Source organism: Tenrec ecaudatus, chromosome 10 (genome assembly GCF_050624435.1).
Source record: "Tenrec ecaudatus isolate mTenEca1 chromosome 10, mTenEca1.hap1, whole genome shotgun sequence".
Lineage (NCBI taxonomy): Eukaryota > Metazoa > Chordata > Mammalia > Afrosoricida > Tenrecidae > Tenrec > Tenrec ecaudatus.
Window position 1 is genome coordinate 33,539,877 of NC_134539.1, and position 25,243 is coordinate 33,565,119.

General features: G+C 52.3%; 1 protein-coding gene across 2 annotated transcripts; it reads left to right on the forward strand.

Annotated features, from left to right (window-relative positions):
* The first annotated feature begins 2,139 nt into the window (after window positions 1-2,139).
* GLIPR2 (GLI pathogenesis related 2) lies at window positions 2,140-25,032 on the forward strand. Of its 2 annotated transcripts, XM_075560135.1 has the most exons (5): window positions 2,140-2,251; window positions 11,997-12,105; window positions 12,430-12,533; window positions 14,351-14,428; window positions 23,398-25,032. In XM_075560135.1, the coding sequence occupies exons 1-5, from the start codon at window positions 2,239-2,241 to the stop codon at window positions 23,556-23,558; spliced, it is 465 nt and encodes a 154-aa protein (XP_075416250.1). In that variant the 5' UTR covers window positions 2,140-2,238; the 3' UTR covers window positions 23,559-25,032. The 2 variants fall into 2 exon arrangements, with proteins under 2 accessions (XP_075416250.1, XP_075416251.1); XM_075560136.1 differs by lacking the exons at window positions 12,430-12,533; window positions 14,351-14,428.
* Window positions 25,033-25,243: the final 211 nt, after the last annotated feature.

Consider the following 25,243-nt stretch of genomic DNA (forward strand, 5'->3'; position numbering starts at 1 on the left):
ACCCTGGACAATGTCAATTGACAGATATCATATAAAGTAGATGCTCCAATCACAACAGCTTTAAAATGAGAATCCACAGTCAATAGGTATCTGAAAAATCCAAACTATTTAGAAAAGGAATAACATTTTTAAGGATCCCATAGGTCCATAAATAAATCATGATAGAAACTAGAAAGGATTTTGAACTGAACCAAAATGGAAACACAAGGTATCAAATTCGACCTCAACTTTTAACTGAAGAAACAAAAAAGAAGAGCAATTATTCAAAGGACGCCCAAGATCGAAATGGAAATCAGTGAGAGGACAGACGCGGAAAGAGTTGAGGGAACCAAAAGCTGACTTTGGAGAATAGAGATCATTTCCCAACGTATCCTGAGACCAGCATCCTTCTGCTCCCCAATCAGAAATGTGTCTAAAATTCAATCCTAATGCAAGGCCCATCAGAATCCCAGTGGGCTTTCACCCCCGTAATAGACAAACTGGTTCTAAAGTTTCTGTGGAAACACAAAGGCCCTAAGATGAACAAAACATCTGTGGGGAGGGGGAAGTCAAGGAATTTACAGTGTCTAATTTCGAGACTTACTATATAAGACTGCTGTAATCTAGACAGTGTGTTCTTGGTGTCAAAATGGACAGACGTGTGGATCAGCATCATAGGGTCTAGAAATAGACTCACAATACATGCTAAATTTGGAAAGGATAGCTTTCTCAAGGAATGCTAGTGAAACACATGGACAGTCACATGCCAAATTAAAGGGGCAAAAGGAGAGGGAAGAAGAAGTAAGTAGTCAAGGCCACACCATCCACACTTGATCTTATCTACCATAATTAAATGAATGTAAGAGCCCAAACAGTACCCTTTCTAGGGAATACAAAAGAGAGCATCTTCGGGATCTTGGAGTGGGCAACCAAACCAAGCCAAGTCCACTACCATTGAGCCAGTTCCAACTCACAGCATGGGCACAGTAGACCCACTCCGCCCAGCATCCCAGGCTATAAATCTTCATGGACACAGACCATAAATCTTCATGGACACAGACCGCCTCCGCTTTCTCCTGCTGAGAGGCTGGTGGGCGAGAACCATTGACGTTTCAGTTAGCTGCCCAACATTTAGCCCATTACACCCCCAGGACCCCTCTGTGGAGTAAATAAGTAGTCTTGAACTGGATATTAAAATCAGGAACAAATTGAGTTCTTGCTACTGGTCTCAGTGGTCATTCCAAACTAGGAGAGGCAATTTAATTAGAAGGAACCTTTAAGTCCTAGAGTGGCCGTGGGCTGGGCCCACTATGACGCTGTTTAAAATGCTAAAATACAGCAAAGGATGACCCCCACATTCCCTCTGCCTCGCAGATAAAGACGGAATGAAGAAGGCAGCTCCCAGCTCTGCGGTGACACTGCTGGACAGCTATAAGCCTGGAGTACTGTAAAGTCTAGCTCTATAACCCGCGGGTCAGGAGCCCGGTGGCAGAGTGGTGAAGCGTTGCACTGCTCCCCGCAAGGTCAGCTATTTGAAACCACCAGCCGCTCCGTGGGAGAAAGATGGGGCTTTCTACTCCAGAAAAGAGCTACAGGCTCTGAAATCCACAATGGCAGTTCTCCCTGCCTTCTAGGGCGCTGTGAGTGGACTTGGCCGCAGGGAGGTGGGGTTCGGTTTGGATTCGGGTTCGGGTTTGGGGTGAGCGGAGCAGGGGAGAATTGAGAAGTGGAGTCGGGTCTGGCTGTGCTTGACCCCCTGGTCTGATCTGCCCGGAGAAACCCGGAGAGCGGGCAGAGCCGGCCTGAGCCGAGTGAGGGGGCACCCAAACTGCCACGGCGACAGTGCCAGGGTCGCAGAGGCCAAGCGTCTCGGGGGCGGCAAGGGGGCAGGCACGGAGGTGTTTGGGGGTCCGACGGGGCAGGGAGTAGAGTGGTGGCCCTCGCCCGCTCCGCGCCCGGGAGGTGACAGCCCGGGGCTGGGCGCCCCGTGCGCCGGCGGCGTGCGCGGGGCTGTCGCCGCGGTCCCTTTGGGGCTCCAGGAAGAACGCGCTGCGGAGCCGGGCCGGGGCGCGGCGCCCCCTCCGGTGGCCGGCGGGCTGGCCCGGGGCGCCGCCCGCAGCGGTCGCTGCCTTATAAGGCGGGGGCTGGCCGGCGGGGAGGGGCCGCGGGGCCCGCCTCCGCCCGGCACTGGGGCGCGCGGGCCGGGCGGGCGGGCGGACGGGGTGCAGCCGCAGCGGGAGCCGAGCAGCGCGGGTCGGCATGGGCAAGTCAGGTGAGCCGGCGGGGCCCCGGGCACCAGCCACCACCCTTCCTCGCCGCGACCCGGGTGCCGGGGGAGGGGGGCGCACCGTCGCCTCTGCACCCAGCTCGGGCGGCCGCGCGGGACGCCCGGGCGCGGGATGGAGGGGCGCGCGAGCAAAGTGGGGGACCCCTGATGGGGGCGGCGCGCGGGCAGTTTCCGGGGCAGCCAGGAACCCGCGTGGCCTGGGGGCCGCTGGGCGAGAGGGAGGGAAGGCAGACCGAGGGAGGGTCCCCCTGGCTGTGCGCCGAGATGGCTTCCGGGAGGCTGGCCGGCGGAGGGGATCAGCGCCCAGCTCCCAGCCGAGGCGTGGCATCGGCTTTGTTTCCAGGGCAGCAACGAGTTAGACCTCTTGCTGCAAAGCCGCTGATCCGCCCACCCCTCCTGAGGACTCAAAACCCACCCACCCACCAAACAAACTCCTTGCCAATTCTGACTCCCAAGAGACCCTAGGACAGAGTCGAACTGCCGGCCCGCAGTGACTTTCCGAGGCTGTAACTCCTCCTGGGAGGAGAAAACCTCTTCTTTCTCCCGGGGAGCGGCCGGTGGTTTCAGACGTTAACCAGGGCGCCTGTCCAGAGGACTGGAAATCTTCATTCTTTCCTTCCTTCGTCCATCCCCCAGCGCCCCGCCGCCCGCTCGGTGCCTGGGCCCCGCACAGACCCCTAAAAGCAGGCCGCGCTCGGCCTGTCACTCCAGGCGCACGCCTCCCATCTCATTGTCTGAAAGGTGAAATACACACTGCAGACCACCTTCCGGTCTCTGGGAGTTTGGCCTCACCGCTTACCTGCACCTGACCCTCACGTTCATGGGACCCTTCTTCTGGGCTCCCCTTCTCTGTTCTCATCGCCGCCATTGACCGCTCCCCTTCTGGGAGGCGGAAAATCCTCCCCCTCCCCTTCTTCTGGGCTCATTTCCTGGGTCCAGACGGATCTCTGATGGTCACTTAGTCCCTCCTGCACTTGGTAACAGCCTCATTCCCAGCCGTCTGCTTAACATAGGACCTGTTTCCGACAAACTCCTCAGTCCCAGCTGTCAGGGGCCGGACTTCATCTCAGTGTAGTTCCCGGTTCCCGATGGCTCTCAATAAACTGCTGTTGAAAGGAACAGCGCTCAGTGGGTCTCCTTGATGGGAAGTTGGGGTTGTCAGCCTCAGTGGATAAGGCTGTCCAGGGTCATCGGAACCCATTTAAACCCGTCTGCTAATCACTTGCAGTGTGACGTTGAGCAAGGTCCTTTTCTTCTCTGCATGAACGTGACCCTGAGGAAATCCAGGGTCCTTCCTGAATGGAAAGCCGTGTGGGCTTTGGAATGTTGTTAAAGAACAAGAATGATGGGCAATGATGAGCCAAACATGGTGAATGCAAGAGAGCCTCTTGAGACCTCTTCTTGGGAAATCAGCTCCTTTCTGTGCACATTTTGGAGAAAACTCCTGAATTCTGAAACTCGGTTGTTTGGGGCTTCTTCCCTAAGAATGGGTTTCCAGAGTTAATATTCAGCTGTGGGTACCTATCTGTTCATCCATTTGCCTGTCCATCACTGTGCCCCTCCCTCCCTTGCTGCTCTTTGGTCATCCATCCACTCACTACCAAGCTGTGGACTTGGCCCACAGGGCTGTGCTGAAGTACTGTTCCTTTGTTGTGAGATGGGTGAATACATGAAGGCAATTAGGGAGGTAGGCGGGCATCACACCACGCCAGCAAGCCAGGGGAAGTAATACAAGCCACAGGGCAGATGCAGGTCAGTGGGGGGTGGGAGTTCAAAGGAGCCCATGGAGGACGGGGGTCCTAGGTCTTGGGGACTTTGCTTTCTGAGCACTGGTTGCCAGTGAAGTCCATGGGTCCAAGAGCAGCAGGACCACCACTGTGCAGAAACCCCATAGGGCAGTGGTTCTCAACCTGTGGGTCGCAACCCCTTTGGGGGTCGAAGGACCCTTTTCCGACCTGGGCCGGTTCACCCCTCCTTAGGCAACCTGGTGGCCCCCCGCTCCCGGGAGGTCACCATATTGATGCCGAACTTAGTGCGGACACCCGATCGGCATAGCGCACTGCAGCCCAGAACTCCTGGACTCAAGCGATCCTCCAGCCTCAGCCTCCCGAGTAGCTGGGACTACAGGCGCGCGCCACCACGCCCGGCCGAAGGACCCTTTTATAGGGTCGCCTGATTCATAACAGTAGCAAAATTACAGTTATGAAATAGCAACAAAAATAATTTTATGGTTGGGGGCGGTCACAACATGAACTGTATTAAAGGGTCGGGGTCTCAGGAAGGTTGGGAACCGCTGCCATGGGGTTTTCAAGGTTGCAACTAGAGGGTGTATGGGGTGGAGAGAGTGGAGATGAGGGGCTGCTAGTTTCCCAGGCAAGAGATAACACAGGCATTGAGGGCAGGGGGGAGTGGAGGGGAGGGGAGGAAGGGAGGGACTTGTAAGAATCCCAGAGCTACTTGGTGTGAATAAAATGGGCGGGTATAAGACAGTCCTGATCTCAAACTGACGCTGCAGGGTCTGGCGGGCTCAGAGGAGGAGGGTTTCTCAATCAGAAGAGCAGGGGGGCTGGCAGCTGGCAGGTTTGGCTGTGCACCTCCCTCCCCAGTCCCACTCCCTCACACAAACATCCAGGAGCAGGCAGAATCAGGACCCAGGCCACTTCCACGCAGTCATTTGCATTTTATTAGGCTTCTGTCAAAGGACCCAGCCCTCAGGACACACTCATCCATGGCTGGCTCCAAAGAGTTCCCCAGAGAAAGTGACATTTCTGGGCGACCTCAGTGACACAGATCCATCAGGCCTTTAGCACAGGTCACCAGCTCAGAGCTGCTGCTTCTGCATGCACAGACGTGTGTCCGAGCAGGGACTTTACCTCGTGCCACGAGGACAGTCGTCTGGACGGTCTCTCTGAGGCTTTTTCTCCTCATCACAGCAGTCGCTCCTCTTGCTTTACACCCCAGCCATGCTGGGCTAGAGGCGTTGCTGAAAAACCAGCCCACACAGACCTTCCTTGAGGCAGCTTGAACTGCAGAAGAGGGTCTGCCTCCATGCTGAGACACTTTGCAGCACTGCCTAGCCCTCCGTGCCCCGCTGGCCTTCCTCTTGCAGCAGGTGGATGGAGTCGAAGACGAGGGCGAGCGGTGGCCTTGGGCTCACTGGAGCCGGTCGCACCTAATAAGCGTCGTTGTTGGGGCTGTTGAGTAGATCTCTGTCTCCATGCGACAGTCAAGCTGCCCCGGAGGGTTTTCTAAGTTGTCATCGTTAGAGGAGCAAATCACCAGGTCTTTCCTCCTGTGGGGCTGCTGGGTGGACTCGAATCACTGACCTTTTGGTTAGTCCTCAAGCCCTTACCTGTTGCATCCAGGGCTCCTTATCTGTTACCAACTATGACACCAGGCATTGAGTGCATTGGAGACATTCCGTGATCTTTTAAATTTCATTTTCACATGAATATTTTGAAGCCCCCTCATGCAGGTTACCTGTCTGTGTAACAGTCCTGCAACACAATTATTATTGGCCAGTTTTCAAGATTTACAGAGAAGTTTAGTACCTTGCCCAAGGTCACACCTTGACCAGTAAATAGCTAAACTGGGGTTTGAACCTAGGTCTCTTTCCCTCTACCAACTGACCTCCCAGCCCACCTAGACTCTGGCCAGTCTGACACACCCTCTATCATCTCTAAGAGTCTCAGCGGCACTAGGCCCACAGCTGCTCACACCAGAAGAATGGAGCATAAAGGCTTCAGGGACAAATTCTGAAACCAAAAACTCACCTCCATCAAGTCGATTCTAACTCATAGCTCATGTCCTAACTCTAACTCATGTCGTGTGGGTTTCTGAGATGGTATATCCTTATGGGAGTAGAAAGCCTCATCTTTCTCCCATGGAGTGGCTGCTGGTTTTGTACTGCTGACCTTGTGGGTAGAAGGCCAAGGTGTAACCCACTATGCCACCAGGGCTCCTCTCAGCAACAAATTAATCCAGGGGTTTTCTGCTGTGTGCATTCTCAGGCCTTGGCAGTGGGGGCCAACTCCACGGTGCTCTGTTGGTTTTATTCAGGATTTCATTCAAAGAATGACATATGGACCACACAGATGACATCCGTCTCACCTGGATGGGAGGCAGGAACTTACCCACTGCCTGAAGGGACCTGTGTTTAGCTAGGCTGACCTGCAGAGTGGACTTCTGTGCTGGACAGAGCAACCTCTCCTTTCCAGGGGGAGGAGAGGCAGGCAGTGTGCCAAATTCTCAGGGCCCGGAATCCTTGCTCTCTCTAGAAGCAATTGTACGCTCTTCATCGGCTACCCCTTGCCACTAGGGAGGTGGGAGATGTATGGGAAGGGGGAAGAATGAATGACTTGCAGCAAGGGAGGCGGTAAAGGAAGGGCCTGTTCTTAAGCTTGACTCTCACATGGACTCACTGGGTGACCTCAGGCAACTCTCATCCCTCCCGGAAACCCTACTGAGCCCTCAGTTTCGTTATCAAAATGAGGAGAAGACTCCTGCCCCGTAGCTTCCCTGTGCTGGGATGAGAAATGTGTTCACTTGGTCATTCAGCAGACTCAGCTCAGAGGGACTGAAATGCTGTCAAAGATCAGTTTAAATGCCAGCAGCCCAGTTCCTATGAAGGACAAGGGATAGGGTCACGTAGGGCAGGTTCTCCGAGGGCCCTAGTCATCCACCCAACCAAAAAAACCACCAAACATTGAGTCATTGCTGACTCGTAATGACTCCTGTGGGAATAGAAAACCCAGTCTTTCTCCCTTGGAGCTGCCCACGGTGGTTTGAACTGCTGAACGTTTGTATTACAGCTCAATGCTTAACCACTGCACCCCAGGACTCCAGGCAAACCCCCATCTGCTATCCGCCCAACCGGAGTGGCCATAAACACAGCCATTCAAAGCAATCTACACAGATAGACTCATTTAATCACAACAACCCTGTGAGTTAGGAGCTGCCATCCTCCTTTTACACATGGGGGAAATGAGGCACAGTGATTAAGCAATGTGTCCAAGGTCACACAGACAGTAAAAGGCAGAACTGGGACTTACCTCTTTAGTTCTCTGGAACCAAGGCTTCAAGGGAACAAACTACTCAGCAGGCACTCTCTGGGCCCCCAACCCCCACCCCACCCAAGGAATTGGGCTTTCTTCCTGAAAGACAAGCAAAACTAGCTGCGCCCCAAAGGGGAGTCCAAGGTGCTTTAAGCTGCTGAGCCAGGGGATGGAGGGGCCTGTTCACACCCCCTGTCCTGGTCCCTAGACATAGTTGCCTAGACGTAGTTGACCTTGACTTAGTTGGCCTAACTGTCCCAGGCCTCTTTCTTTCTTTTTTTAATCATTTTATTGGGGGCTCATACAACTCTTATCACAATCCGTAGTGTCAAGCACATTTGTACATTTGTTGCCATCATCATTCTCAATATATTTTCTTTTTACTTGAGCCCTTGGTATCAGCTCCTCATTATTTCCTCCTCCCTTCCCCCCCACCCCCACAACCGCCAGGACTCTTTCATGGGGAGTCAGGAGAGGGCAGAGAAATGAGGCCAGTGGGCTTAGTGAGAGGAGCAGGGACGCTGAGAGAGGAGCCAGGGTGGGGAAAAGGGCATGAACCTCCTCAGAACCTTCATTCAGACGTCAGGAGGGAAGGCAGGGGCACAAACCAGCGTAATTGTGCTTATTTATTGCTCTGTGGTGAACGACTTCACCAGGGTTTCATCATATCAAGCCCAGATGAAATTGTTCATTATAGATTAGTCAACACAATAAAAAAATTTTAGCTCACTGCCATCAAGTAGATGCCAACTCTTACAACTCTATCCGCATAAAGAGCCGTAGTGGCGCTGTGAAAGGTTTGTTGGACTGCTAAGTCAGTGGTTCAAACCCACCAGCTACTCCAAGGGAGAGAGTTGAGGCTGTCAAGATTTACCATCTCAAAAACTCTAAGTCGGAATCGGCTCATAGTGAGTTTGGGTTTGGGGTATACCTTGCTGATTGGGTGACCTGTGTTTGTTGGGAATAGAGACTCGGTCCCCAGAGGGACTTTAAAGAGTCCCTGGCTCAGCTCCAGGTACAATGACTTGTGACTGTACCCTCCACTTCATCAGAAACAGCGGCCAGCCCCGTCCCCTCCCTCAGGGACAGGGGAACGGCAAACTGAGGCAGCAACTGCCACATTCCAATGGCTCCCACTTTTATTTTAAGCCCCAAATCTGCTGCCTTATTTGCTCTCAGAGGCCCTCAGGCAATAAGCCTGTTTATAAAGGGCTTGGCATTCAGGAAATCTTAGAGAGTTCCCTCCCTCCCCGCCCAATGCCCTCAGATGTGAAGGCCGCTGCTGCCCTCTGCCCCTCTGTTGTCCTCGTGGGCCTGCCCTGAGTCTTCCTGGCCCCTACCCCCAGCCCACACTGGCTGTCCCTTCTCTCGCCTCTGTGACTTTGGTTTGTGGTAGGGGGTTAAAATCAGTCTTTTGCCTAGACGTAGTTTCCCTGCAAAGGGACCCATCCATGTGGTGGGAATGGGCTGGTTACTGCACGTCTCGAGCCACAATTTCCTCACCCAAGAAATGAATCCAATGTGGAAGCTCCCTAAGCAGGTGGTATAAGTGAATGCAGTCATGCTCAGACCCAGCCCCCAGGAACAGGCTAGCCAGCCAGCAAGAAGGGCCAGCCTGGGGCCAATGGAGCTGGGAGACTTCTCTGGCCCTTGATTTACCCTTCACCTCAGCCCACGGTGACAGCCCACGGTGAGATGGCTGGGAGTAGAAATGGAGTTCTGGTGTGCCTCTGATAGGATGTGGTCCCAGTCTTATCTGGCCTCCCAGGGTTGTCAGGGAGGAGCCATCTGGGCCAGGCCTGGGGGCCTTGGTGGCAAGGGACTCCAGGGGCCTGCCTGAAGTGTCCTTGTGGGGCCCCCACCCCTCACTGTGAGGGGTGGGGAGACCAGGCTTCTCCTGATTGCCAGACCTCTTGACTCATTCCTGAGAATTCAGGGAGGATGACCAGCTTCATCTTCTTGGACTGAGCTGGGAACTTTCACTTTCGATTCCCTGTTTCTCCCCCCATTCCCAGCATGTGATGCCCCCGTTGTCAGCAGCCCTCCCCTCAGAGTTAGTCTTGGAAATCCCCAGAGGCAGTTCTACCCCGCCTGGAGCAAGGAATGGTGAGAGTCAGCACTGACTCTATGGCAGTGGATTTTTTTGAGGGGGGCTGGTTTGGGGGTGATTGGTTTGTGCCTCTGTCAGGGAGCCATGATGGCCTACAGCAAACTGCACTTGCTCTGCAGGGCTGCCCTTGAGCTGGTTTTACCAAATGATCCCCTTACAGACCTAAGACATCCCTAGGTCCCTCCCACCTCTGCTCTCTCTCAGTCCATTGGCTTCTGACCTCCTTTAGACAGACCGAGGTGCCCTCCTCTCGGAACCTTCCCTTGTGAGCCTATGGGCACCTCTGCCTGTGCCCCTCAGCTGCAGACACCTTCCACCGGAGCGGCCTGAGACATGGGAGTGAATGGGACTTCAGGATGGACCGGGCCAGAGCTGTCACCCAGAGCCTGTGTACCCTGACATGCCCAAGTCCACCTGGGTGCTTGTGTTGACCACTCGGTCCCCTTAGAGAAGCTGTGAATTCCTCAAGTCCAGAGTCGGGCACTGAGCCCTCCCTGCCGTGCTGAAGCGCTCACTGTTCTGGGAGAGGGCTTTTCCCGCTTCCGTTGAGAACAAACCCCGTGGCCATCTAGTAGAGCCCGCCCCCCTCCCGAGGGCCCCATGAAACAGGGTAGGACTGCCCTACTGGGTCTCCAAAGTTGTACATCTGTATAGAACCAGACTCCTGGGGCTTTCTCCTAGGGAGTGGCAGATGGGCTTGAACCACTGACCTGTCAGTGAGTGGTCATGTGCTTTTAACCAATGTGCCAAGACTCCCTCAATTGAGAAAAAGGCCCCTTTCCAGCCCATGGCCAAGGTCATGTGCCTGCTGGACACACTCTAAATTGTTAGTGCTTCTCACACCAGGTGGGCGGCCAGGCTTGGTGAAAGATTCTAGTTGAGGTCACGCTAGTGGAGGGCAGGCACCAGGTCATCAGACAGCATGTGGACTCTGACTGAAGTGCCACCCCTGTCTCCTCCTTGGCCTTTTATCCCAAAGACAGCATTGACGTGGTGAACCTTCTGTCAGCAAGGGCTTGGCCCTCTTCACTGGCCATAAAAACCTGAAAACTTCCAGTGGTTAGTGACTACCCTTCCCTGCTTGGGCCCGGCTAGCATTTCCAGGTGTCTGTCTCCCTGCTTTGGCTTATGATGTCTAATCTGTGTCATCCAAAGCCTCCCAAATCCTGGTCTTCAGGGCCTCAGCTGGAGTCCCTGCCCCATCACCACGTCGGTCTCGTTAGCCTGTTCCTTCACACCCCTGACTCCTAAGTTGGTAGCACTTCCTTCTCGATGTATCAGACCCCCTTGGGTGGCATAACCACCATTGGCATGGTCTGTACTTGTCTTCAACTCCCCTAGGGTTGCATCTAGTTCAGAACCCCCTGAGAGCAAGCTGTAGATTCTTCCTCCCCTCTGGGTCGCATCGGAGACCTGAAGCATCGACTCAAGGGGGAGAAGATGATTATCCTGTCAGGCTCTCCGTGAAAAGGCAGCAGAAGGGAAGAAAAGTGAACTGAAGAGGAGATGTGACCTGGGCTTCCTTCCTGATTTGGTTTTTTGTTTACACCCTTCCTGGGCCCCACCCATGAGCAGGCCTCAGGAGTAGGTTCCTCTCTGGATGTCCCCGGCCCAGTATAAAGGCCTTTGTGACCATCACTCATGACTCACCTAACTCATGCCCATGTCCAAGGAGTGTCACTCTCTAAATCTCAAGATTAGAAGAGACTCTTAGAGGCAGATGGATGGATGGGAGGTGGCAGGCTGGTAGGTGGATAGGTGGATGGTAGACAAATGGATGAGGTGTTAGATGAAGGATGGATGGATGGGTGGACTGACACATGTTGGATGGATAGTGGGGTTAAGGATGGAGGAAGCTGGGTGAGTATTAATAGATGGGGTTCCATTTCAGATACACATTGTATGACTTCTGTTCGTTTAGGCTCATCTACATATTCTCTCCCCAGTCCCCAACCTTACCTTTCCTGAGACGACGACGACTTAGTTGGGTGCCAGCTCTCCCCCTTCCTCCACTGTATCCCTTATGCCTGGTCCCAGAATGGGTGCTTATCCAGCCAGCCCCACCCCTTCTCTCTGCTCCCACCTCTAGTTCTTCCCAGTGTTCGCCACTCATCATAGGTCTAGTCTGAGACGCCTAGTCTCCTTCAAACCCTTTCTGTTAGAAGTCCTGCTTGGGACTGCTCAACCCCCCGCCCCCCGCCCCCATCTGCTCTGTGCATGCTCTGGCCCATCCTTCACTCAACAGCCAGCAGGCTCTTTCAGGCTCTTCCAGCTGTGTGCTTTGGGTGGCTTCCCAATGCCATGGATAAAGACTCAAGGCCCAGATACGGCCCACAAGGTCTGTGTAACCCACAGAGGGTAGCTGTGCAGAGACGGGGAGGGTGCCACAGGGATGGAGGCAGGAAGCACAACCAGGCAGTATGGTTGCCCCTGTGGCTGGGGTGTGAGTGGCAGGAAGGAGCGGCAGCCCGTCTGTGTGACCTGAGGTTTAAGGGAGCTGCTACGCTGATGCTTTGGGGGGGGGGGTCTTCACGCTGACCCATTCTCCTTGTGGAAATCATTGCAGCTTCCAAGCAGTTCAACAATGAGGTCCTGAAGGCCCACAATGAGTACCGACAGAAGCATGGTGTCCCCCCACTGAAGCTCTGCAAGAAGCTCAACCAAGAGGCGCAGCAGTGAGTCCCCCCAGCACACGGGGTCATCAGGGCCTTCAGGGTGCTCCTGCTGTGGTCACTGAGGGGCCTAGGATGGTCGGGCCGTGGGTGTTGAGGTCAGGTACAACCAAGCTTAAGTAACCACTCTGCCGCTTACCTAGGCAAGTCCTGGGGCTCCTCCGAATCTCGATTTGTTCCTCTGTAAAAGGGATGTGGTGAGGCCCCCCCGAGATGCAGGTGTGATAGTCTGAGCCCTGGGAAGGCCTCTTGGTCACACCAATCTGGGGCTCATCCTTTGTGGGTGGTGGTGGGGTCTCCCTGAGGAAACACTCTGGTCTCCGGCAGGTATTCTGAAGCCCTGGCCAGCACGAGGATCCTCAAGCACAGCCCGGAGTCCAGTCGGGGCCAATGCGGGGAGAATCTAGCCTGGGCATCCTACGACCAGCCAGGTGGGTCACGTTCTCAGCTCCGCTCCCCTCCCTCTGCCTGGGCAGAGCCAAAGACCAGGCCTTCTCAGAGCCCTCCCGGCCCTAGCACCCTCTGAGAGAGCCCTCAGAGGCCTGTCCTGGCCACTGCTGTGGTGTGGCCTCAGACCCACCATAGGGAAAGAAACCTAAAACCCGCCTTTGTGTGGCACCCGGAGTCCAGCCCAGTTCACCATGAGACCTCTGTGTCCAACCCAGTTCACCATGAGACCACTGCTGGTCTGCTCCGGAGCAGGCCTGGCTGGCTACCAAGGTCACGGTGATGAGTCAGACTGACTAGGCCCTGCTTCTGGAGGACACCCAGCCTGAGGGGTGGAGGGGGTGGGTGGCAGATTTCAAAGTCTCAGCTGATTCTCTGGCCAAAAAAGCATCTAGGGAATTTGTTCCAGTGTCAAAACAGATGAATGAGAGACAAATCCTTCATCCAAACTCTCAGTCTGGAATCAGGATCCCACCACACTGTCCAACCATTCTCTGACTGGCTTTTTAGGAAACGTGTTGGTGAGGATGATGTCCCGCCGAAGCTGTCTCCAGCCCCCAGTGAGGTGACTCACTCCTTCTGTGCTTCACATTCCTGGGAGTTCCCAGGGGAGACCCCGTCTTCTTGGTTTCCCAGCCCAGTCTGCCCGGGGCTTCCCATACAACTCAGTGCCCTGTGCCCTCCAGGAGAGGTTCCCCAGGAAGACACAGGACCCTTCCTCTAAGGCCTTGTCCCCCGCCTGCAAGGCTCCTCCCCGGCTGCGGCCCTTGGTGCACTCAGAGCGGCGAGGAGAGGGATGGGAAAGAGCTTATCCCACCCTAGGCGTGTGCTGTGGTGCCAGGAGCAAACTGCTGACCTCTCTTGCCCCTGTTTCCTCCAGTGTACAGAGCAGGTGTTGGTAGGTGGTCTCCACGCCAATCATTTCCCACCAGGCTGCACATTGGATTCTTTCTTTGCCGCATTTTGTAACAGTACCAACATCTGAGTCTCTGCTCGAGACACCACACAGCTGACCTGTATGAGCCCAGGCAGTGGGGTTTTCCAAAGGCTCCCTCCCCAGGTGATGCCAATGGGAAGCCACTGCTCTTTAAGGCCTTGTAGCCATAGTGCTGCCCAAGGGCCTGCAGCAGCAGCAGCACCGGGGAACTTGCTAGAAATGCAGGATGCGGGCCCCTCCCTAAAACCCAAACCCACTGCTGCTGATGCTGACTCATAGCAACCCTCCAGGGTGGAGGAGAATCGCCCCAGAGGGCTCCTGAGCCTTCCTCCTGCGGAGCAGCTGGTGGGCTTAAACTGCAGACCTTTGGATTTGAGCGCTTCAGCCACTGGGCGACCAGCGCTCGTGGGCCCCGTTCTAGAGCTGAGCGTCTGCATTTCTGCAAGATCCCAGGTGGATCGTGCACACGGTCTAGTCTGAGGTGGGAGGCTCTGGGCTCCGGCCATTGCGGCGAGGTCTCTGGGACACTCCAGGAGAGGCCCTTCCTGCCGGCAGCGGCCTTCCAGGGATGAGAGCCCAGTCATAGCAAGCCGGAGCAGCAGAAGGCGGCCCTGGGGCTCCCTCCGCCCTCTTGGGTGATGTGTCCCCGAAGAGCAGGGGAAGGGCCTGACTGGCCTCGCACAGCCCGTGGCAGGGCTGGGTCGCCGGGCCGAAGCCTTCCTTCATCCCGGACCTGCTCCCGGGCCCCTCGGCAGTCAGACTCAGGATGCTTCCGCTTTGTCCGACGTGGCCGCGGGCTGCGCGGTTCAGGGTGCATGGGAAGAGGCGGGGGGTGGGTTTGCGAGGAGCTGCTTCTCCTTACAGGAAAGGAGGTGGCCGACAGATGGTACAGTGAGATCAAGAACTACAACTTCCAGCAACCGGGCTTCACCTCGGGGACGGGTGAGTGTGGGGCTGCGCTTCCGGGTGAGCACCTGATTGTTGAGAGCAACTAACCCTTGGGAAATCAGTCATTCCTGTCCTCGTCTAGCTGCCCCCCAAAACAAGACAACAAAACACTCCAGACCCCTGGAGGACAGGACAGGACTGCTCCCGAGTGTCTGTCCCGATGGGCACGGGAAGCCTTCTTCTCCCACAAAGTGACTGCTGGGTCTGACCTGGCCCTTAGCAGCATCGTGCCTACACGCCTCTCCTACCTCCTCTCTCTCAATCTCTCTCTCTCTCAATCTCTCTCTCTCTCTCTCTCTCTCTCTGTGTCTCTCTCACACCCAAAAGGTAAAGGTGTGCATTTCTGACCAGAAAGCCCCAGGAGAACTGGGAAGGGGCTTTTCTGGCCCCTGACCCTGTCCCCCTCATGGGAGTGCCAGGGTGGCCTCTTCCTCCCCAGGCGTTCCTCCGAATCAGGAAATGGCAAGTTCTCGGAGCCAGTCACCGTTTCCGGTGGTTTGCTGCTCCCCCTTTGGGCAGGGGCTCTTGCAAACCTGTGTGGGTTGGGCTGGGGGAAGAGGTAGAAGGCTCTGCCAGGCATTTCTCCTCTCAGCTAACTCCGACGGGACTCCTGGCCAAGGCCGAGGAGCTGCTCGCTGGGCCCTAGTGAGAACGGTTGGCTCTGGTGGGGGGGGGGGGCGGGGAGGACAATTAGAGCCTCCACCTGTGATTAAAGATGTGTAGGCAGAACCTGCTATTGTGGTTAGGTCCCGCCGACCCGGTCCCAGTCCATAGCACAGCAGAACGAGGCCCTCACGGTTGGTCGGGCCTGCATCCTCCTCAGAATCGTCCTTCCGTTGGAGCCCATGGTGGCAGCCACCGCACCAAGCTTTCTCCTTGGCGCTTTTCCTCGCTTTCGCTGACCCTCCCCTGCGCCAGGCACCCGGCAGGCGGGTGGGGGGCAGGCAGAGCCGCGCCTTCGTGCGGTGGAGATGAGTGTCCAGGAAGCATGCTTCGTCCTTCCTTTCTGCACCTGCTTTTCCCATGTGCCAGAGCCACGAGTGCTCATGTTTGCAGAGCAAGTGAGTGTGTTGCTCACGGGCACGCCACTCGAGAGCTGGTGTCACGGTGCTGCCACGTCACCGCCATGAAAGTCACCAACACCTCGCCAAGGTAGGCTTTTAGACTCCCTGCTTTGCAGAGGGGGATCTCCGGCCCACAGAGGGTAAGAGGCTTCTCAGATACCTTCTGCCACGAGCGCCTGGCCTGATGCTCTCCCCGTGGCCCTGCTCCACGACTGAAGCCTCTCTGGGTGCCTCCCAAGTGCCAGTCTGGGAGTGGCACTCAGCTTCCAGGACCACTCACTGCCCATCCCACTCATCGCTCCACATAGCCCATCCCTAAATGAGGAAAAAGGAGTCCTGCTGGCGTAGTGGGTTTTGTATGCATTGAGCTGATAACCAAAAGGTCAGTGGTTCGAGCCCACCAGCTGCTCCCGGGGAAGATGATGAGGCTGCCTACAATCTCTGACAGTCTCAGAAACCCTGGGGCAGTTCTGCTCCGTGCTCTGGGGACACTGAGTCAGAATGGACTTGGCGACAGTGGTTGGGTTATGAGATGAGGGAAACACCAGAGCAACTGACCCCAACCCTGTCCCTGGTGACCGTGCCTGAGCCCAGAGTAGAGTGCACCTTTGGGTGGTGGGCCCATCAGGGATTGCAAGACCCTCAGGCCCACCCTCCATGCCTTTGCCTCTCCCCGAGCCATCTTCCTAGCTGACTCTTGCTAAGCCCATGATCCTGAGGTGTAGGTGACAGGGCCTTTCTCTGGAATGTCCTATTATCTCTTTCCTTAGGTCTGCATCATGTGATCAAGGGTCCATCAGCTGAGTGTGCTGTGCTGAGTGCAGAGAAAGGATATCTTAGAATTACCTTGCTACGTTTTGTTTAATGGCTGGCCTGTTTGTTTGTTCTGAATAAGTAATACTTTTACATGATGTGAGATTCAAAAGCTTTTTATAGAAGGCTACGCGGTCTGCCATCCATACTGTCTTCAGCACTGTCTCCCTCCCTCTCCCCGTGTCATTCTCAAAGCGTTCAGAGCACAGGCCAGCATTGAGAAGATACGGCTCCTGCCCCATCCGTTACCCCGCCGAGTGCTATGTTTTGCACTTGTTGCATCAGATTGTCCCATAGCCATGGAAAAGGAGCCACCTTTGTCTTTGCTACCACTGCACAGGATGTCCTTGCAAGGCTATACTCTAACGTATTTGATGTGTTTTCAAGATATAGACTAGGAAGTTTGGATCTATAACAGGAAAGAGGATGTGATCCCTTTAGGGGGGGAAGGCTGTGTTAGTAGGTCAGAGTCAGAAACCAGTGTGTATGTATCTGATGGTTGCTAAGGAAGTTGTATTCTTTCATTCATCTCTAAATACCCATAATTTAGTTATCTCTGTGGAGGCAGGAAGTCCCCAGGCAGGTGTGCCGCTGGTGTGCACTTTCGGTCCCTAATGATTTTCTTGGTGAGCTCTTCCTGGTCTCAGACAGAGAGAAAGAGGGGAGGTCAGTGGACAGAGCATGCGGTCTCTTGCGAAAGGGTCTGAAACCTTGGTGCGAAGGCAGCCGATGCGAGGCGTGGCAGCTGGGGAAGAGGCGCCTCGGCTGGAGCAGCTGGTTGCTGTGAGTCTGAATCACCCGCAGCAGGGCAGAGTGAGCCCAAAGGACCGAGGGTGGACTGGCACTAAGTTTTCCTCCTCTCTTCTGGGGCGAATGTTGATGCTGACTGGGCAGTGGTCTATACGAGTGTTATGATAAGTGAGAACAATAAAAAATATGATTAAAAACAACAACACAATAGCAGTATGTCGACCTAGATGGAGACTATATCCAGAAACAATAGTCTCAGAGGTTGATATTTCTGTTTAATTTGGGATTAATGAAAGTTAAAAAAATGATAAGTGGTAAACGTGGTTGGAGGGGAAGGGAGCGCTGAGCCCCTGTGAAGGGCGACAAACCCATTTGGATGAAGGCGGCACTGGCTGCACAGTTTGATGGACAAAGCAGACACTGATGAACTGTCCCTGTACAAACATTGCCCTGTTGTTGTCTTGCTTTATGTATAAACACACATAGACATATGTACAGACCACAATAACGTTTTTAAATGTTGTGAAGATGCATAATTGGACTTAGGTTTGTCTTAATTCTTGCTTTAGTTGTATTACTTCAACTGTGATTAACTATATTGTATATTGGTACATGTTTATGTTTCATTGTCCTAAGTCATCCTTTGTGGATGTGAACAAAGAAACAGATTGGACCTATGTTTTAAACTGGTAAAGAAGGAGTTAGTGAAAAAACACGTTAATCAATGGCCACTCCTCTTGTGCTTGCCATCGACAAGACACACGGGGACAGCACCCTGAAGAACTGGCCTTCTTTAGATGGCACCCTCTTTTTTTCTCAGTAGCTTGGCTACTGGCAGTCTCCAGTTGCAAACATCTGATTTACAGCCTCTGGTGGCATAGTAGGTTACACATTGAGCTGCTATCCACAAAGTCATTGGTTCAAATCCACCAGCCACTCCAAAGGAGAAAGATAAAGCTGTCTACTCCTGTAAAGATGCAAAGTCTCAGAAGCCCACAGGGCCGGTTCCATTCCATTCCATGGGATCACCATATGCTGCAGTCAATCGATGGTGTAACATACATAGCCTTCAATGTTCTTTAAATTGACTCTTTCAAATGATTGAACAAAATCCTACCTGAACCCAGTTCTTCACCACAATCACTCACCTTTACTTGTTGCATGTACAGCTCTTCTTCACCGCAGCCAGCCCAAACCAAACCAATTGACATCAAGTTGCTCCAACTCATAAACCATGGCCACTCCAGAGGCCTGGTTTATAAACTCCTAGAAATCTTCTACAGGGATTCTGAGCCCGTAAACCTTTGTGGGCACTGAGAGCCTCCTCTTTCGCCTGAGGATTGGCTAGTAGGTTTGAAACACCAACCTTATAGTTAGCAGTTCAACACTTACCCAACCCACTGACCCAGACTGTTTTCTGGCAGATTTCCAGGCTGTAAATCTTTATGGAAACAGACAGTCTCAACCTTCTCCTGCAGAGTGGCTTATGGGTTTGAACTCAGGCCTTGTGGTTAGCAGCCCAATACCTTACCCACTGTGCCACCAGAGTTCCTTTAGCTTGCACTAAAGTAAAGCTACATAAGACTCATATGCACTAGTTCCAACTTACCTGCAAAAAACACAGGAACGGCTCTCTTTCATAACCCAGAGACAGCCTGTAGTCGGATCACAATTTCCCTTCCTTCCTTCCTCCCCGCCCCCCCCTCTTTTTTTCATCAAATACTTTGGAGTATCCACTGTGTGCCAATTCCGGGGCTAAATATTGAGGTGGTTGACAAGACAGGAAGAAACATCACTCTTGGGAGTTGATTTAACGAAGGAGCTGTGACATGGACATAGATACACCATTTACCAGCCTGGCTGCTGAGGTAGCCTTGTGACCCTAACCAGCACAGGTGGGAGAGCGGAATTCCCAACCTCTACTCCCAAAGATGAAGAGAAAATATGACTGTTTGGGGAAAGTGTCCATTGTCGCAATGATCCCAAAGGTGGGAGAGAGCTGCGAGTGACGCTGCAGTCGTGAGTGAGACGGGAGGCAGCCCAAGCAGCTGGGGGCTGACACTAAGAAGCTTCAGCTAGTGATAGAAATGTCTGGAGGGCAGGGCAGTAGTTTGAGGAAGAATTGGGTTATTTGACTCTAAGCAGAGAGAACTGAAGGGGGCGAGAAGCTGTCATGGTCTCAAAGTGCTCAGCCCAAAAAGATCTGCATTGCCAGTAGAAGCAGAACCTGGGTCCTGCCAGGATGGTTCTTCGATACACCGTCATTCCTTCATTCCATTTCTTTTACACCTCTCATGTGCTGTGCCAAGATAGTGGGTATACTTTGGTGCCCATGTGGGGTTCTTAGCCTAGTTTGAAGGAGCCAAAAATAGTCAAGTAACCAAGCAAGTATACAGTAATGAACAGTAAGAATGCCGTGAAAGAAAACAGAGTTGGGTAAGAATTTCATGGCAGGAAGTGTTCAGGAAATGGAAAGGTGATTGCACAAAGCTTCTCTGAACAAATGACACAGAGGGAAGAGAAGATGTTGGCGAGCAGAGTATTTCGCAAAGGAGCCAGCTTGGAAAATAACCTGATGTGTTCAAGGGACAGAAAGGTGGCCACTGGGTCAAAATACTTCTGGAAAATGAGGACGAGGCCCGAGGTCCCCCATGTGAGAGGGAGCAGGACCTTATAAGCAAGAGATGGGATTTAGATTTCATTCTGGGTGTGGCTGAAAACTACGGAAGGATTTTAAAATTGAAAAGTAAGCAGACTGAACTTGGGTTTCACAAAGATCATCCTGTGACTTAACTGAAGTACAATTGCCAAGTGCAAGGTAGGCACCAGGGGTCAAAGAGGCAGCGGTGGCAGTGGTTTGAGCAAGACACGTCGGTGGTTAGGTCCAAGGTTGGGGGAATGCATTGGAGTCTAGTGGATGGACTTCAGCTGTGATTTTGGAGTTAGATTCCTCAGCATTTAATGGTGTGTTGTTTTGAGGAAGATGAGGGAGGAGGAATGTAGACAGCCCTACAATGACATGGCTGGAGGTACTGCGTCTAGGGGAGGAACACAACTGAGGGGACCAAATTCAAGAGTGAGGTTTGAATGGGTTAAGAACTATCAGTACTGGAATCAGAAGAACCCTGGTAGCAGAGTGGTTTCTGAGTTGGGCTGTCAACAGTGAGGTTAGTGGTTCAAAGCTGCTAGCTGCTCTGAACGAAAAGGATGAAGCTTTCAACTCCAGTCAAGATTTACAGTCTCAGAACACCACAGGGCAAATTCTACCCTGCCTTGTAAAGCTGAGATGAGTCAGAATCAACTCAATAACAGTGAGTTTGGTTTGGGTTGTAAATGGGATGAAATGGGCACCAGCAACCAGCAGAGAAAGGTTAGATCAGGACCTGCTACAGAGAGGAGCTCCTCAGAAAGAGAAGGTGGGAAGGGTTGTACAGTGTGAGGGATGTACACCTAGCAACTTAGAAACTGTGGAATTGGTGTATGTTTTGCTGTGTATACTCTCAATAACCACAAATAACCTTTTTTTTTAAGAAAAAGGAAAATGTTTCCCATTCACTTTTTTTTAAAAAAACTGAGTGGCCTTGAGTCATCCAAGTGGAAAATGCTTTGTAAGTCATTTTGTTTGGAACAGAGAAGAGGTTTGAGCTAGATGATGAAATTTGAGCCAGGAAATGGTGATATCACCTAAAGACAGAATAGAAACAAGGGGAAAAACAGACCAGCATTTCAGCTGGGAAATCTAAGTCCACCCACATTTGTAAGGAGAAGAGAGATTCAAAGCTTGTGGCTTCATGGTGAACCCAAAATCTCAAATATCATTTAAGAAGAAAATTTATTAAGTCCTTTTTAAAATCATTTATTGGGGGCTCATACTGCTCTTATTACAATCCACATATCCATCCATTGTGTCAAGCACATTTATACATATGTTGCCATCATCATTTTATTTCTTTTTTTAAATCATTTTATTGGAGACTCGTACAACTCTTATCACAATCTATACATACATCCATTGTGTCAAGCACATATGCACATTTGTTGCCATCATCATTCTCAAAATATTTGCCTTCTACTTGAGCCCTTAATATCTGCTGCTCATTCTCCCCCTCCCTCCCCACCCCCCACCTCATGAACCGTCATCATTCATAAATTATTAGTCATGTGTTACACTGTCCGACGTTTCCTCTCCTCTGCTGTCCCTCCCCCAGGGCGGAGGCTATGCATAGAGCCATCATCATTTTCAAAGCATTCTCTTTCTGCTTGAACCCTTGGTTATCAGCTCCTCATTTTCCCCTCCCTCAGGATAATTTGATAATTTATAAATTATTATTTTTTCTTGTCTTACACTGACTGATGTGTCCCTTTACCCACTTTTCTGTTAGCCATCCCCCTGGGAGGAAGAGGGTTATATGTAGATCATTGTGATCAATTCCCCCTCTTTCCCCCCACCTTACCCTTACCCTCCTGGTATCGCTACTCTCATTATTAGTTCTGAGGGGTTTATCTGCCCTGGAGTCCCTGTGTTTCCAGCTCTTATCCGTACCCGTGTACATGCTCTGGTCTAGCTGGATTTGTAAGGTAGAACTGATGTCATGATAGTGGGAAGGAGGAAGCATTAAAGAACTAGAGTAAAGTTATATGTTTCATCGGTGCTATACTGTACTGACTGGCTCGTCTCTTCCCCACAACCCTTCTGTAAGGGGATGTTCAATTGTCTACAACTGGGCTTTGGGTTTCTACTCCACGCTCCCCCTCATTTACATCAATATGATTTTTTTGTTCTGTGTCTTTGCTGCTGGATACCTGATCCCATCGATACCTCGTGATTACACAGGCTGGTGTGCTTCTTCCATGTGGACTTTGTTGCTTCTCAGCTAGATGGCCACTTGTTTATCTTTAAGCCTTTAAGACCCCAAACGCTGTTTCTTTTGGTAGCCAGGCACTATCAACTTTCTTCACCACATTTACTTATGCACCCTTGTCTGGTGAGCATCACAGAATGCCAGGTTAGTAGAACAAAGTGTTCTTGTGTTGAGGAAGTACTTGAGTAGAAGCCCAATGTCTGTCTGCTACCTTAATACTTAACATATAAATATATGTACATAGATCTATTTCCCTATAGTTATATGTAAATATATTTACATATATACATGCCTTATTTAAATCTGTATAAATGTCCTTTGCCTCCTAGTTCTTTCCTCTATTTCCTTTTACTTTCCTCTTGTCCCACTATCATGTTCGGCCATCATTCAGGTTTCAGTAAAATTTATTAGGTCTTAAACAAGACACAGACACGTCGTCAGGATGAGGGAGAGCAGTAGCATGGGGTCGTAATGGCATCCATGGGATAGCAGAAATTCAGACTTCAAAGGGACATGGAGGGCAATGGAAAACTGTCATAGAAGCATGATTGGCCACAGATAATATATCCTAGTTACAAGATGACTTATAGGAACAGAAAGGGACCGTGATTGGGACATGTCTTAAGTTAGTCAGGGGAGCTGACGAGATAGGTTCAGAAGCAGTTAGGATGTTACTGGTGACCAGGGGACCCGAACACCCTCACTGCCATGAAGGGCATACCAAGGTAAATCCCCTAGGGCAATTTGGCCTCCCTGCACCCACTAGCGGAGTGATAGAGTCCTCTACTACACTCTGTCTGAGGGCAAAGAAATTCATGTTCTTGGAAGGAATTCACCAGAGGCAGAATGTGGAGACTCATCAGGGACTTATGAGTAAACCAGGCAATGTTTCGTTTTGTTGTGCACAAGCTGCTGTAGGCGGGAACTGACGCCATACCTAACAGTAGCCACTGTACACCGTAGCTCGGAGCGGTAAGCTCTGAGACAAACCCTGAAAGAGGAGAGTGCTTTGCAAAGGGGAAGCATCAACGGTGATTTCTGAAATGCCCAGAACAAGGACAAAAAATGGTCATGGGAGAGAAGCATGGAGAACAGTGGTCACTTTGAAAGGTACAGTTTGGTGAGGGGGATTTGAATCCAGTGGCCAGGTAGGGAGGCATGGTGATTATCGTGGTCACCGGACTTTGTCATGACCTCTGGGAGGTCGTGAAGCCTGGGGTGTTGGACACAGGGGTGAGGGAAGTCAAGCCTGCATGACATTGGGCCATGAGGTCTGGGTGGGTGGGCCTGACGTTTTAAGAAACCAGGCAGTAGTGGTTCAGTGGTCTGTCTGTCCTTCCTCTGACTGGCATCTGTGAAGATGGAGTGACCCTTAGCTGACAGGATGGTGGGGGGGGGGGGCGCTCAAGGGCCCCTTGTAAATCCTCAAGGCTTCTGCTGACTATTTCCCTCCCCTCCCCTCTCTTCCCTGCAGGACACTTCACAGCCATGGTGTGGAAGAACACCAAGAAGATGGGGGTGGGAAAGGCTTCCGCGAGTGATGGGTCCTCGTTCGTGGTGGCCAGATACTTCCCTGCAGGGAATGTTGTCAACCAGGGTTTCTTTGAGGAAAATGTCCTGCCTCCGAAGAAGTAACCTGTCTGATTGCGTGAAAAGGTGGCAGCCCGAAGAACATGGATGTGAAGTGCCTGGAACAACGAAAGCTCAGCTGTGTGTCCCTGTGGATGGGTGTGCTTGGGTGTGGTGCACACAGCGCCTCTTGCACATTACATGCACTTGGGTAGACAGTTCTGCATGAACTCATTCTTTATTAAAGGGATGAACGCAAGAAGCATTGATCATGATGATTAGATTAAAGTGATTTGGATTGCAGGGGGAGAGGTGTAGACCAATTTTTAAATTTTTGTTATTTTTTTACGCAAACTTAAAAAAAATCTTTCTTATCCTGTTCGCCCTTGGACTTTTTAAATTCCAATGTGTGTGATGCTAAGCAGTGAAGTTGATTTTATGTGACTCATGCAATATCATCTACTTTGGGTAGAAATTGAAGAATATTAAGCCCTCATTTCAATGTGACATAACACACAGTTTTGATGCCTGTAGCTACAGCGCATTTTCCTTCAGAAGGGGGTGGGGATGGGCCCCACTGCACAGAACTCCTGCCCTTTCTCCTATGTAGGGCATGATGTCATCCTGTGTACCGCCTGGAATTCTCCCATGGAAGGGCCAAAGAACAAATGAGAGAAAAGAGCTGTATTTCCTTGTATTTGTCTACTTTGAAATAGCAAAGCACCACTGCCACTCCTCTGCACATAAACTCCTCTGGCATTTCAGAGCTCAGGATGCTACGCCCCCTCCCCCCAAAACCCCGATTTTTTAGGAGCTGAATAAGGTCTGAAGCTCACCCTTCCCCCACCTCCGAGGTGGCCCAAGGCCTGCTCTGGAGAGCCCCCCACACTGCCTGGGCTCCAGGCCAAGTGGCCTTGGATGGATGAAGTCAGTGGGGGGGGGGGGGTATGAGGATGAGCTCAGTCTGGGCTGGGGAAGGAAGTGAGCAGCCTTCTCCCTCTCCCTTCTCCCTTTCCCTCCTCCCTCTCCCTTCTCCCCCTCGCCCAGGCCCCTTCCTGGCAGCTGTGGCTGCAGCTGTGCTGCTGCTGCCTCTGGAATGTGTGCAGGGCCCAAGTGTTTCTGAGGGATGTCCCACCAGGGAGCTGAGACTAGCCAATGTAGGCTTGTGTTTTGTGCCTCAAAGGAGACAAAGTTCTCCTCCAGAGCCATTTCACCGGGCCCAGATGGGCGGAGCCAACCAGATGCCTAGAAGTGTCCCTGAAACCATGGCATCTCCAGCTGGGAGACAACAGGGGCCTAGGGAGGGGGTTGCCAGCTGAGAGACAGGAGCCTGAGTGGAGCAGACTTTGAGAGTGCCTCCTGAAGGTCTACGAGAGCTTCGAAATGTTCGTGGGAAAATGGAATTCCAAGACAATGGAGTTTTTCCACAAACATGTTACAGCTCCCTCATAAGCTGTCCCATAACCACAGGCTCATGCTGTGGCCCTTATTCCCTCCAGGAATATTGACTAAGACAATAAAATCCTTTTCTTTTGTGTAATATCCAGTTCTCAGTTGGTGACTAATGTAGTCCTTGCCTGTGTTCCTGTCCTGTGTAACTCAGACCCCTTTGCATGCCTCCCTCTCCAGTGAACTGGGCTGGTGGGTGGCCAGGTCGTCGTGAACCATGTGACTCACCACTTGAGGGCGTTTTGGACCAGAGAAGACACCTAACCCGGGGCAGCCATTCCCTAACCTGGCCAGAGATGGTA

What these genes read in the sequence shown, in the direction of transcription:
- GLIPR2 (XM_075560135.1), top strand. An exon ending in GGCATCCTACGACCAGCCAG is followed by an intron (nt 12,534 to 14,350) that starts GTGGGTCACGTT and finishes TTCTCCTTACAG; the next exon opens with GAAAGGAGGTGGCCGACAGA. An exon ending in GGGCTTCACCTCGGGGACGG is followed by an intron (nt 14,429 to 23,397) that starts GTGAGTGTGGGG and finishes TCTTCCCTGCAG; the next exon opens with GACACTTCACAGCCATGGTG.